This window comes from Phragmites australis, chromosome 18 (assembly GCF_958298935.1).
Source record: "Phragmites australis chromosome 18, lpPhrAust1.1, whole genome shotgun sequence".
NCBI lineage: Eukaryota > Viridiplantae > Streptophyta > Magnoliopsida > Poales > Poaceae > Phragmites > Phragmites australis.
The window spans coordinates 13528443-13543946 of record NC_084938.1 but is presented as its reverse complement, the minus strand read 5'-3'; the positions used below and the strand labels follow the sequence as shown (position 1 = coordinate 13543946).

Here is a 15504-nt window from a genome sequence, read left to right as displayed (position 1 = left end):
CATCACTAATGATAAGGTCATCAATGACGGGTCGTACTAGGCTAGTCATTAGTGACGCATCAAGTTATGACTCGTCACTAATGATAAGATCATCAGTCACATATCGTCCTAAGCCATTTATTAGTGATGGGTCAAGTTAAACCCGTCACTAATGACTAGGTCATCAGTGACGGGTCGTCCTAGGTCAGTCATTAGTGACGGGTCAAATTGTGACCCGTGATCAGTGACGGGTTGTCATATGCTAGTCATTAGTGACCATTGTACATTTTTATTTTTATTTTATTTTTATCTTATTTTTCTCACCTCAGTAGCACTAGAATATGAAGCATTTTACATTTCTACCCAAGTTTCATATAAAGGGTGGCGGCTATGGACACAAATGTGTGTTTCGAAAACGGTGCAGAAACATCAGGGTGCGAGAACTCAATCTTTTAAGCCATTTTTGGCCTTAAAAAGTTCTTTGAACCTGACGAAGTTAGAGAGAAATGGATATAACCTTTTCTGTAAATATTCGTAGAGTCAAAAAAACATCAAAATCGGAGTCCGTATGCAAAAATTATGCTTGTTTTACCGAATGCACTCCAGGTCACCTATCAAATTATAACCCTCGATGAAATTTGAAAAAATTAGTCATTAGTGACGGGTCATAGTTATGACGTGTTACTAATGACCTTCGGCAAAAAAGGTTAAAAGGATAAAATATCCGGTTTCTATCACAACTACGTGATAGCAGAGATGGTAAGATGACATGCGTGAGAAAGAGGTCGCGGGTTCGATTCCCATGGAGTGCAAACTTGAAAACAATATGAAAAAACGTGGCTTGTGAGGCATATGGGATAGACATGTGTTGAGATGGCTCGGGTGAAAAAAATATTTTTTTGACTTTTTTATGTCAAAAAATACGAAAAATATTCATTGGTTATTAGTGACGGGTCCAGATTACAACCCGTCACTAATGTTCAGTCAATAGTAATTGATCACGGTTATAATCCGTTACTAATGACTGAACATTAGTGATGAGTCATTATCTGTCACTAATAATTTATCTTTAATGATGTGATAAGAGTGACAAGTACGTTACCTATTACTAAGACAGTTATCAGCTGTCACTAATAATTTTTTTCACGTAGTGTTGGATAGGAGGATAATTGGAAATGATAAAGTGGAATTGATCTCTCATATAATGTGTCATGCTATCCAAACTGTACACCAGAACACATCCCATACAATTGGCTTGAAGAGCATCAATGAGCTCCTTTTAAATTGGTATAGAGTACATTAGCCGAGTTTGCTTACAACAACTGATATCATTCTAGTATTGGAATGACACCTTTCGATGCACTCTGGGAACCTTTTGTCGTACCATGATGTTGGGGCTGGAACATACCGACCGACAGGGCCGCATAAGATGAATGAGTCTGCTGAGAAGATTCAACTTATTCTAGATTAAAAGTAGCTTAGGACCAGGTACGCAGACCATAATATTTGGAGTTTGCAGTAGGTGATCATGCTTGACACTTCGACTTGAACCTACAAAGGGTCTGATGCATTTTCAAGTTAAGGATTAGGCATCTTACTATGTTTATGCTTGTGTTCTTGATTTACTTACAAGGATTAGCCTTACTAGCAGAGTCACCCGTGCTCATGTGTTTTTTGATAACTAATGGAGCAATGGTGTAGTGATCATAAGGGGACCGATCGATTCCGGTCGGAGTTTGGATCATCAACGTCGAGTTCTTCACAATCGAGTTATCTCGTCATTTTTGCAAAGATCGGGCCACACTCTATTACTTTTGTTGCAAAAGGAAATTTCCCTAAAGAGTTGAAATTTACAAAAATAATTTGCCTTGTCTTTTCAAAAAGGGGGCCAAAGGGATGTCGCAATAGTATTGTTAAATTGCTGCTTAAGGCATTCCGAAACTTTTGAATTAGGCCCTAAAATTTTGCAAGCGCGTGCATATGGAAGGGAAGAAAAGAAAATACAGGATGGGAGATAAGTGTAATTATTATTAAAACGAAAGGAGAAAAGAGAAAGAAAAATTGTGGCACCATGTTTTTAGGCCTAATTAACCTGACCTAAACCCTAACTTTTTATTTTTTTTTGGGCGAGGCCTAAACCAGTAATCTAACATTCAGAAGTGCAACGCAGGGTTGGGTTCGAGTGGATGTTGTTAAACTGGGAGAAAGATTCATTTGTTTGTTTTTCAGTAGTCAACATGCCCCAATTCCAAGTCGCCGCGCGCGCTGAAACCAGAGCTCATCTCGACGCACGCACGGACGAGGCCGGCGCTTAATAAACCATGTCGTCTTCATCGCACGCTACCGTCGCGTTCCCCCACCTCGATCGCCATGCATTCTCAAACGCAGGCGAAGAGCAGGACCAGCCCGAGCCAGGGCCACCCGACGCCGCCGCCGGAGTAGACTGCCACGCGGAGCCGGTGCGACGCTTGGGCGCCACTCCTCCTTCGCAGCAGCAGCAGCTGCCTCTGCTGCACCCAAGCGCGCCGGCTGCTGCGTGCGCCGCGTACGCCGGCAACGGCAAGCCCGCGGCCAAGAAGCGCGGCGTGCAGAAGCTGCTCAAGTCGGCTTTCAAGCGCGGGGAGCACGCGACGGGTGCTTCAAATTCCTCAGCCGAGGAGGATGCTTCTGCGGCAGCGGCGGCGCAGAACCTCAGCCGGTCGTCCTCGTCGTCCGCCGGCGGGAGCAGCGGGAGGAAAGGACGCAGGGCTGGAGGCGGCGATGATGGCTCCGCCGATGGCGACCGCTCCAGCCATGACAGCCTTGACCTCGAATGTTAGATTATACACACTCGCACTACACGCACACGCATGCACATTACCAGGACCATGACAAAATTTAGTAGAAGGAAAAAGAAAAGGCCGTGATCTAGTATCAGCATTGTTGTCCACATACCACCGTGATACACAGCTTGGAACGGGAGAACTTTTTCGTGATTCCTGTTCTTATGAAATTATATTTCTCATTGCAACGGATCCTAGATCTTTGGTTGTCCAAATATTGGCAATATAATTCCAAACATATATAGAGAGTTGAACAAAAGTTTTGAATTTTTCAAGCCCTTTTTCTCGAATATAATTTTTTCGAACCTAGGGACATACTGAAATATTAAACTCATTTCTCTAACACAGTCGGTTACGTTATGATTGAGATAACCAACTTGGAATATATTGGGGGTACTATTCTTTTGTTTCTTCGTTTGCTTCCTTTTTTCTAGATTGAAAATCGTGGTAGCTTATTAAGTTTATTGTCATCATTCGAGTAGTTGTGACTTGTAATATATGCACATGCATGTAGGCATATGGGCATATGAATAATGAATGATAGGCAGGAATACCAAGACAATTCTTTTTCTCGAAGTAAGGATGTTCTTCATTCGAACTTGGTATCCGTAAATATTTATTCTTTTGCACATCCATTTGATTTTATTCCATTAGATTATCCTTAATTTTAATGTAAGTATGAGGATTGGGCATTGGCCTCTTCATGTCTGTTGAACAAAGAAAAAATTTAACAGAGTATAGAAAATCCATTTTTTCTTCTGCCTCTGACTATACTCTAGAACATGGTACGAGTGTAAATAGCTGGAGATAAATTTATGACCCATTCTGCTCAGGAGTTATATACAGATTCACTATTTACGGGGTGTGCTATATGGTTTCAGAAAAAAATTTATTAGTGACAAACAGAAAACTTAGGTCCTTTGCAACTTTCTGCGTCACTAAATATGGTGAACTGGTATTTCTATGTGTGATCAAACTATCAAAATTTTGACTACTATTATACGTAAAAGTATAGTATAGTGTCCAATATCTAACTATAGGTTTATATGCATAAGGATTATATCATATATAGACGGGGACATAGTGTGCATACTTCATAACTCCGAATATTATAGAACCGAATCCGTGATACCTGATACGTCTGGAATCCAGAAGGTGTATACTAGGAAGGCCTCGATTGCTTAACCAACTCGAGAAGACTAGTATCTATGACAAATCTATCTACTTAGACTATAAGAAAAAAGACTCTCTATCGACTACGGCTGGATAGGAGGCGGTACATCACCCTTATATAAAGAGGGGACCCATACCCTCGGGAGAGGCTCTTTTTTTTCTCTCGACTATTGGAGGCAGGAATCAAGAACTTAGCGTAGGAGGAACTCGATGACTTAGCTCTACGTTACACTAGATCCGATCTACTCCTTATAATAGGTTAGCCACATTGCTTGTACTCGAGTATATATATATATATATATATATATATATATATATATATATATAATATCAACACAGGACATAGGGTATTACTCCAACTGGATGCCCAAACCTGTATACAACGCATGTGTCTCACTTCATACTCGATCTTTGATCAACTAAGATAACTCTGTTATTTTTGGACACATTGACAGGAAAAAATCATTAACAGTTGGCACATCAAGTAGGGTCTTCTAATTTTTAGGATCGACTATGTCTCGAGTGCACATCGGCAACGAATTCTCTAACGTCGGCTTCTACGACCACTTTGGGTCAACAGCGATCACCCTTGAATCGCCCCTAGTCGGATTGAAGATTGCATTCGGAACTATGATCTTCCGTTCATGGACACCGATAGTGACGAGGGTGGTGACAATGACTCCGCCGCCAACTAGAGCAGCTGAACAGATCGATTCATGTTTATGGGCAGAGGAGCCGATATCCTACCTGCTGACCCAATGGTAGTAGATCCAAACACCATGGTAAATAATGGCACATAAATTCCTAAGGATCCAGCAGCGGTAACCGCTGCTCATGGTACCAGTGAAATACCACTAAACACATCTGCAGTTGGAGCTTTACGTGTCCCAAACATAACTCTCCATCGACGGACTGCGAGAGGTCAGGTACCTCTTGGTCTTCAACTATGACTTCCGGTGAGCACACCTCCACTGCCAGTGGCTAAATCATCGAGGAAACAGCTCCTTTAGGATAGCAATCGCGGAGCAACATCGTCTCAACAATAGCCAAGTCTAGGCAGCGATATTTTTAGCACTCTGGATGCTAATATCCAGGGAGTCCATCTGATTCTAAGATCCCTTCCAGAGTTGGATCCAACGAATCCCTTAACCCCTATGTTTAATCATGTCAAGACCATACTCGATGCGGCCTAGATCCAAGCTGCTCGAGCGAACAATCCTAATAACTCTAGGCGCCCCAATCGGCAAGGCACCGGCTCGAGGAGCCACGGACGCAAGCATCCCCAAGTCGAGGGACCCCAGAAGGGAACCTCGAGCAGTCGGGGTCGAGCAAGTCCTGCAGGCTAGGCTATAACTGCCCTATTCATAGGCGCATGAACCAAAAAGACCTAAGAAACCGTATCCCTCATGATCGGCATGATCTACATATAGTGACATCATGAGGAATGTCGAGACGATGACCGCCGTTATTACAACTGCAGATCTCCAGGACGAGATGGTCAATGTAACTCCCCTGCCCGAAGAAATAGGTGTGATAGTCCTCCCCCCACCTCCTCCTGAAGAATTTAACAGAGGCTACAAAGCTTTTGTACACGAGCTTTGGTCGATACGCTGGCCCATGAAGTTCAAGGCGAGCTAGATCCAGAAGTTTGATGGGAAGATCAACCCTAACAAGTGGTTACAGATCTATACCATGGTTATTCAAGCAGCAGGCAGCGACAACAAGGTGATGGTTAATTATCTACTAACCATGCTCGATGGACCTGCCAAGTCCTGGTTGCTAAACCTATCTCCTAACTCGATCCGATCATGGGCCGAGTTGAAGGCTCAGTTCATAGCCAACTTCGAAGGCACATTCGAGCTCCTAGGAATGGTGAACGATCTCCATTAGTTAAACCAGGGTGAGGAAAAGTTACTTTGAGATTTTATTCACCGATTTAGCAACAGGCGTAATACAATCCTGGACATCTCCAATGAGTCAGTCATCATAGCTTTCAAGTGAGGTGTCCGGGACATAGATCTGCTCAGGAAGATGGCTACTCGGAAGATCCAAATGGTCAAAGAGCTCTTTGAGTTGGCTGGCAAGTGTGCAAAGTGAACGGAAGCCAAGGTACACGCCAAGAACCCTCAACTGGCAAGGACAAGCCTGAGTCCTCAAAGAACAAGGGGAAGAAGAACAAACCCAGCACAAGCACAAGGGTCCAGATACGACCATTGGGGACAACAAAGGCCTGAGTTGAGGTGGAGGAAAGTGATGTCCCGTTCATCGAACAAGCCACGAAAACTTTGATGAATGCCATGTCTTCAAAAAGATGATTCATGAAAATCTCAAGGTCGTTGTTGCTAAGCATAACAAGAAATATGTCAAGCCAAATGTTAACGGTGATGAGCCTGAATTCCATGAGGCTGACCAAAGTCTAGCACACATTTTTGGAGGATCTGTCACGTATGAATCTAACAGGCAATATAAGGTAGTCAAATGAGAGGTCAATTTGGCTCTGACTAGGCCTAATCGATACCACAAGTGTTCGAAGATTCTGATCACTTTCAATCAAGTTGATCATCTAGCTATAGTTTCACATCCTGGTTGATACTCGGTCGTGGTCCAGCCGACTATCATGAACATTGAAGTTTCCCGAACCTTGGTCAATGGGGGTAGTTCACTTAACCTCATCTTCACCAAGACCCTAGACAAGATGGGGGTTCAGAGGTCAGAGCTTAAGGCTGGAGTCAAGGTTTTCCATGGCATAACCCCCAACTCATTGACCATGCCCTAGGCCAGATTGAGTTGCTAGTTACATTTGGCACGCCCAACAACTTCTGTACAGAGAAGCTTACCATCGTTGTCGCGGATGGCGTACAACGTGATCCTGGGCCACCCAATGCTAGGTAAGTCTATTCCAGTGGTACACTATGCATACCAGACGCTCAAGATCCTGGGTCCCAAAGGGATCATAACTATTACGGAAGATCAGCGTGCAGTAGTCAAATGCAACATGGGAAGGGCCTGGCCCTTCTAGAACCTTCTAGCCACGGCTAGATTGGAGGGGGAGACGGTGAAGCCTCCCTGGATTTCCGCACAAGGTGTGGGCTGATGCCCTCTGACGACAAGGAGGTCATGGGTCTTTTAGCCGAAGAGACCGAAGGCATTGGTAAGGCAGCTCCCACCTATTCTGTCATGGTGATGCACAAGGAGTCTTGACTTCTATAATTTCTCAATGTTTCTAGGAGGCATGATGATACACGGGTCCTCAGCCACCCTTCCTGAGGTTACGGGGCCTCAGCAGGAATCAACAACCCCTTCGAAGGTGTCTCTGATATTCACTTCGAAGGGTGTGATTTCACCACCACAGGATGTCGAGTCGGTCCATGACTTGGCTTTGGTGACCATTGTCGGTGGTGCCGAACCCTCTGTAAGGGTTGCCTCTATAACAGTTGAGGGGGGCCCAGCCTTGAGGTCCTGACCCTGGATGACTTTGTTTTGCACCTAGATGCATTGAAGGCTCTCACCTCGGCCTCATCTCTCCTCAGGAGTGGAGAGATTGAGCAGTTGGTGGCCTAGGGTCCTCTGGAGGAAGTGGAGGCGTGCCTGGAGGCAGCGGCCCTGCAGGTAGGTAGTTTAATTGGAGTTTCTTGGATCCGACATCTATTTTTTTGGTAGCTCATTTTATCGTTCTATGGTTCGTTCTGCAGCAACTGATTTTGGCGAGGGCACTGGGGTGTACACGGCTCCAGGCCCTTGCCGTGACCCATGACGAGGCTCGAGATGAGGTGGTAGGGATCCATCAGGCCTTAGAGGAGGCGAAGAAATAGGTAGAGTCATTGGAGGGTCATCTACAGGAGGAGATGGCTCTTCACGAGCATGAGGAGGGCCTTCAGTGGGAAGAGGCAGCGCATCGGGAATGTGTTGAGGCCTTCACCCTGAAGGTCATTGAAGCCCTCTGAGCTGCAAAAGTGTCTCTCAAGGAGACCACTATGTTTCGGCTGCGGAGGATAGTGCCTCGGGTCTTTGGGTTATAGTGGCTGAAGTTAGACGCGAGTTAGAGGTGGCCCGTGCAGCAGAGGAGGCACTTCGTGTGGAGTGCCAGGTGCTATACGAGTGCAAGTCAGAGGCAGCCCGGGCCACCCATAGTGCATTGAGAGGACTCAGAGCTGAGGCACTGCCAGTACCCTCCAGCCTAGAGACGCTGGCCAAGATGCTGCATTGGCTCAAGACTGTCGTGGAGGTGATGACTGAAGTTGCTGAGGCCCACGCGAGGTCTAGTGCATGTGTGGCCTGGAGCTCTAGCTGGTGTTGCTACACCGAGTGGGGCTCCGCTAATTCGATGCATTGAGGCAGCTAGTTTCGGACTTCATAGTTAATGACTTCCGGTCAAAGACACTTCCAGCGAAGATCTGCATAGCCTCAGATAACTTCCGCCAAGGGGTATAGATGAGGCTCGGCTAAGACGCTACACTGCAGTATATGGCTGCTCGAGTGAAGCCGGGTGCCAAAGGGACTTCCTGCTCAGACCCTTCTACGGGAGTTCAGGCTCCCGGCCAAGACTCTTCAGACGTGCAGCTGTCATTTGAACATCCTTCTACTCCGGTCATCGCCCCACAAGAGCAGTCTTCACGTACGGGCAATGCCTTGTGAGCTCCGCAGCTAGAGGTGTAGTTTTGAGTAGGCTACTTTTATCGTTTCCTTCTCTTCTTGCGGAGGGTCAGAAACTTAGTCTGCTGACCACCCTCTCGTGCTTTATGTATTTTGACCTTGTTTACCAAATGGAGCCATGTTTGCCTCCTTCTTGTGATTATTTGTGTTTGTGTTGTTCTGGAATGCTCGTGCCTTGTGGCTGACTTGAGTAGGATTTGCGTATAAAGGTACGGTGACCCGAGGCCAGAAAGGCCTCACCCGTGCTCGTACTGCCACCTTTGAGGAGGGGTCTAGTGCATCCAAAGTGTCTAGGGAGCAGCGGTGGGATCACTTTGTTTTGCCACGCAATTCCCAAGGGCGCGTGGATCCAGAGGTGGCTGCCAATGTCTTGGTTATTGAGGAATTGGAGGACCCCACTACTTCTATTTCTACTCCTACCTCGGAGGTGTGTTTTGTAGAGAATGACAACTTGTGGATAGCCTGGGAGGTTGCTGGTTCGCACGATTGTCGGTGTTTTATTCTTCCATAGGGTCCTAACGGAAAGGTGCCTTTGAAAATCCTCAAGTTCGTAATGGACAAAGTAAAGGCAGAGGATATGTAGGCTGCAGAGGCTTCACAGAAGGAGGGAGAGGAGCTGGACTTTTCTACTTTTGATACATACCCCTTCCCTGTAGAACCTCCACCTTCTCAAACTCGGGGGGACTCTATTTTTGATAGGAGGTATTCGCGTGGGGGGTACCCATCCTCACTCCGTGAGCCACTATTCAAGTCGATCTTCTCGATCCCAAGGCATCTCAAGGAGGTGTGATGATCCAGCGCCCTCCACATCCCAAAGTGCTCCGGGGAGGTGCAACAGGCTAGCACGTTTGTTAGGCATCAATTCAATGTATGATAGCTAGGTTTGAGAAGGGAAAATGGCTGGTAGCCATTGGAGCTTGGGCGCGGCCGGAGGAAGGAGAAGAGGAGCCGGGGCGCCTCGGCGCAGCCTGCTTGAGCCGGGCCCACTGGGTAGTGAGAGCGGCGGGGTGAGGTGGCTCGGGCCGAAGCGGAGCAGGCCAGCTAGCGGCATGGGCTGGCGCTAAGAGAAAGGGACCGGCCCATGTGGGAGGGGAAAGAAGGGAGGGGGAGGGGGGTGAGCTGGGCAGGGAAAAGAATTCGGCCCAAAAGCATTTCTTGATTTTCAAAGCCTTTTCCAATTGAATTTGAACACATTTTCAAAAGAGGTTTTAAAGCGGCGAATCCTAGCCAAATTTTGCAAACTTTTTCCACCCAATAAAACCTTATTGCATCTACAATGGCATGAATGCATTCAAACATTTATCCTAGGCCAAGTTAAATTTAGAAATTAATTTCCTATTGAACTAACTTGCAACACCTGATTAAATTCTAGCAAAATTTTAAATTATTGCAAATATTGAATTTTCGGGTGTTACAAACCTACCCCCCTTAGGATGAATCTCGCCCTCGAGATTCGGGTTGATCTTCGAATAGCTGCGGAAATTCTATCTTCAGATCATCTTCTCGCTCCCAGGTTGCCTCATCTTCTGAGTGATGACTCCATTGAACCTTGCACATTCTATTAGCCTTTCTTCTTGTTGTTTGCTCTGCAGTGTCCAGAATTCTGATAGGATATTATGCATACGTCAGATCTTTTTTTGGGTTCACTTCTTCCAGGGACAACTGTTCCTCTGTCACTCTTAAACATTTCTTTAGTTGAGATATATGAAATACGTCGTGCACATCGGCTAGTGCAGATGGTAATTCCAGCTGATATGCTACCTCTCCTCGCCTGGCAACTATCTTGAATGGTCCAATATACCTGGGTGCCAACTTCCCTGTAACCTTAAACCTGCGGAGACCTCTAACAGGCGAGACATTCAAATACACCATATCTGCTACTTGAAAGGTCAATTCTCTTCGTCGATTATCCGCATAACTCTTCTGTCGGGACTGTGCAGTCCTCAAGTTTTTCCATATGGTCTGAACCTGCTCTTCTGCTCTTCTAAGAACTTCTGGTCCAAACACTTTGCTTTCTCCAGTTTTGTTCTAGTACAACGGAGTTCTGCACTTTCTACCACACAAAGCTTCAAATAGAGACATTTTGAGGCTGGCTTAGGAGCTATTATTGCAAGAAAACTCTGCATATGGTAAGCTTTTATCCCAACTCTGCTTGTACTTCAAGGTGCAGGCTCTTAACATATCTTCCAACACTTGGTTGGTCCTCTCTGTCTGTCCATCGGTTTGGGGGTGATATGCAGAACTGAAGTTCAATTTAGTGTCCAAGGATTCATGTAGCTTCTGCCAGAAGCGAGAGGTAAATTGGGTACCTCTATCTGACACGATCTTTTTGGGTACATCATGTAGGCACACAATCCTTGACATATACAGCTTTCGTTAAGGGATCCACCACTACCCAGATAGAATCGTAGCCTGCTTGAGTACGGGGTAACTCGACGATGAAATCCATACCGATTTCTTCCCACTTCCACTTTAGAACTTTCAAGGGTTGCAATAATCCTGCTGGCCTTTGATGTTCTACCTTTACTCTCTGACAAGTGTCACACAAAGCTACATATTCTGCAACATCTCTTTTCATACCATACCACCAATAATACTCTTTCAGATCCAGATACATCTTAGTGCTTTCCAGGATGAATGGAATATGCAGAATCATGTGCTTCTCGCAAAATCAAATCCTTCAAAGCTTTCTGGTTGGGCACACAAATCCTTTTCCCAAACCACACTGTTCCTTGATTATCTTCTGAGAACCCCGGTGCTTTATTTATTTTCATGAGTTCTTTGATCTCCTTTATTTTCTCATCTTCCCACTGTCCTTTTCGGATGTCTTGTTCCAATTGTGACTTCATTTCTATTACCGTTGCATCCATGTCAGCAACAAAACCCAAATTCAACCTTTTGCATAATTCCAGCTGACTTCTTTGCAACATAGCCATATTGCAATAACTCTTCCTACTCAGAGCATCTGCTACAACATTCGCTTTCCCAGGGTGGTAATGTATTCCCACATCATAATCTTTGCGTAAATGGAAAATCTTCGGAATTACCCCTTGCACTAGTTGCATAGGTGAATGAATGTTGTAGGACGATGATCTATAATTAATGAGGGCTGCCGCATATAAGACTGCATGTCCCCAACATGTAGCAGGCAAATTACAGCGCTGCAACAACCATCTAGCAATGAACTTTATTCTCTTTATTAGCGCTTTGGCTAGTCCATTCTGAGTGTGTACATGTGGTACAGAATGTTCAACTTTAATTCTCATACCAATGCAATAATCACCGAACGCTTTAAAAGTAAATTCTCTAGCGTTGTCCATTCTAATGGACTTCACTCGATGATCTAGAAAATTATTCCTGATTTGTATGATCTGTAAGATCAACTTTTCAAAGGCGTGATTGTGGGTAGATAATAGACATACATGCGACCACTTCGAGGATGCATCTATTAATACAATAAAGTACCGAAACGGGTCAGAAAGCGGCTGAATATGACCACAAATATCTCCCTGGATTCAGTCTAGGAATGCAAGGATTTCATCTTGTACCTTCAAGGTAGATGGTCTTATTATTAATTTCTCAGTAGCACATGAAGGGCATACAAAATCTTCATGATTTGGGAATTCTTCATATTTATGCCACAACTTTATGAATTAGTAATTATGTTCCTCATCATTCTCAGATCAGGGTGACCTAATCTATCATGCCATAGGGAGAATAATTCTGCACTACGAAACACAATCTTCAAGGTAGTGAACATTTCAGGTGCCCTAATGCAAGTGTAGTACAAGCCACTGCTCATGGAGGGAAGCTTTTCTAGTATTCTCACTTCACTATCACGCTTAGTGATGTATATATACTTCCTACCATCTTCTTCACTAGTTTCTACATAGAAACCGTTAGCGCAAATGTCTTTAAAACGTAAGAGATTCCTTGTAGATTTAGGGTACAGCAATGCTTCTTCAATGTACAAAGTAGTTCTCATAGGTAGTATGACTGTGGATCTTCCAGAACCTACCATGCATTTATTACTACTAGTGATAGCTATTACTTTTTCAAAGCTATTTCTAATAGACTAAAAATACACCTTTTCTCTTAAGATGGTGTGGACGCCACACATATTCTATAAATAAAGCATTCAATCATTCACATGTGAGAAAGTAGCAACAAGGCTAAATACTTTATTAACTATTGAAAAAATTGTTTGCCGCTAAGATTTCCTTCTAGAGCTTACATTTATTCACTCAATCCTTTTAAATTCAGCAACTAAGTAAATGGCTAATTACTCTAATTCTAGATAGAATCTGCGAAATATCCAGCCACTTCATCTTCAATGGCTTTCTTTTCTACTTCATCCATTACGGCATCATCTATGGCAGTGGAGGAGGGAAAAGTAGAGGCCTCCGCATCTTTCATTGGGAGGTCTTTCACTACCAGTGCAGGAGAGTTATCAACTTCCATGTGAGATGCTTCCCTTTCAACTACTGTTGCTTTGTCCACTTCTATCCTCACTGCAATGGTGATGTGTGCTTCAGGCTACTGCTTCTTCTTTTCTTCCGGTATGCCTCCACAACAAGGTTTGGTGCTTTGCAGATTCGGGACCAATGGCCCAAAACACCACACTTATAGCATGTTTGGTTCTGCTCACCATATGCCTTGACTTCTATCTTTGTTTTGCCATTATCATCACCAGGTTTAACTTTGTCTATCACCACTTTCTTTCCCCCTTCCCCCGCTTCTTATTGCAGTTCTTGCGCGCTTTGAAAGAGCTGTAATTGACTTCTAGGCCACTGCTCTTCCCTTGCGGCTGGGATAAAAAGTTTTTTTTTATGACTTCTTCATGAACTTCATGGAGTTGCAACACATCAATCAATTCAGAATACTTCTTATAATTCGATTGACGGTGATTACGTGCGGATTCTGCTGCATTCGGGTGGAAAGTGGAGAGAGTCTTCTCAATTTTCTCCTCTCCCACAGAGATACAGTACTGTGCAAATACGGTGTTGTATGGAGTTGTACTCTCTGATATGCTTGAAGTCACAAAAACGGAGCCGGACCCATTCTTGCTCTACGAGAGGCTTGATGGTGTACTTAAGGCGCTCAAAATGCTCCTGCAGTGCGTCCTATAGTGCCTTAGCGCTGGTCATTGCCATGTACTCATCCTTCAAAGTGGGAGAGAGATGGTGGCAGAGAAAATGAAGTGCCTGATCATTCTCATCCTCCGTGGGAACCATTGCACTATTTGTTCCTAGGCCAATTGCAGCGCAGAGTCTTTTCCCTCCCAGTACAATCCGGTCATCCGATGCCTAAGTCAGATAGTTACGGCCATCAACACTTAGCTCAGTGAACTTCTTATTCGTGATGCCAACCATCTACCTATAATAACGTAAACATTACTACTAGTAAAGTTACATCATATTGCTAAATTGGATTAATGCAAATTTTCCGATATTTTCTATGCTATTATACGAATTTTACTGAATTTAAATGCATAACAGACAATTTAAATAGTAAAAATAATAATTAACAACATAGAAATAATAGCAACTGAATTAAGTACCACATAATTGCTAAAATAGGTACAAAATTCGAATTCTAGGGTACTTCTATGCAAAAATATAGCATTTGGATAATTTTCAGAACATCCAGGGGCTTAAACGCAAAATTTTAGGGACTACGCTCAATTAACGATAAAACCTAGGGGCTAAACGTAAAAAATAGATTTTTCCTATTTTTTTCTTTTTCTTTTTCCACCGGTTTTACCCATGGGTCGGCCTGCTTAATCTTTTGGCCGGCCTGGCCGAACATCGCCCGCATATTTGAGATCAAGATGGACCGACAATCGGTTGTGAAACTTTAGGTTTCCTAACATGAACAATCGAAAATTTGAGAAACTTACATTTGTCGGCAAGCCAGCTTCGTTCTCATGGGCATAGAGGTATGGTTTCCGAGGCGGAAATCCGATGATGGCTATGAACATCGAGGTAGGGAATAGGAGCAAAGCTAGCTTCGGGGGAAGCAAAGAGGTACACTACCATTGAAAGCACATAAAATTTCAAAAAATACTGTTCATTGTAGCTATGTTTAAGCAGTAATTATAGATGAGAGGGGGTGCACATAACGTGACGTTGCCCCTGGGAGGCAAGGCGACGACTTGACATCGCTTGGTTAGTGTAGCTACGAGCACGAAGTTAGCGGTGGAAGTGCCACTGAATATGGGATGAGGAGGGTGATACAGGAAACGAGGCTTGGAGAAGCGCTAGAAACAAGAAATACAAAGAAGAGAGATGCAAAGAGGAAGACAAATCAGGGATTGTTAGATCATCATCTACCAGTTTATATGCATTGGTTGTCATTTAAATCATTTATAAATAAATTTCGTGAACCAGACTATAGCCTTGTCCGTTCTGTAAGATAGTATTTTAGCCTTGATAGCTCCGATAACAAAAAAAAATCCCTTTGAATTTTGAAATGTGTATTGTATTTTGTTTAATCTTCTTTGCCGTCATATTTGATATCCTTAAACTCAATTTTTTTATATCATGCAAATAGTTAATATTAGTGAACCTCTAAATACATAAATTTATAGTCATATAGATTATTTTCTCATACATTGTGCCTGACTAATATACTTGTTTCAAACTTTTGTGTTAATTTCATTTTAAGGAGAAAACTTATCTCTTACATGGAAATCTATACTAGATCGAGGCCCATGTTTCAAACTTTTTGATGATTTCACCTTATGGAGAAAAATTATAGTTGAAGAATAACTCAAATAATTCAAAGAAAACTCTAAAAAGTCATAGAAAATATGGAGAGATTCAAAATCAAGGAAATACTAAAGCTATTGTTAAAAGTCAACTAAAAATGGGTCTCT

The 15504-nt window shown here is 43.7% G+C and overlaps 1 protein-coding gene across 1 annotated transcript; it reads left to right on the top strand.

The window, feature by feature from the left end:
• The first annotated feature begins 2300 nt into the window (after positions 1-2300).
• LOC133898549 (uncharacterized) lies at positions 2301-2798 on the top strand. The gene has a single exon (XM_062339260.1). The coding sequence runs from the start codon at positions 2301-2303 to the stop codon at positions 2796-2798; it is 498 nt and encodes a 165-aa protein (XP_062195244.1).
• Positions 2799-15504: the final 12706 nt, after the last annotated feature.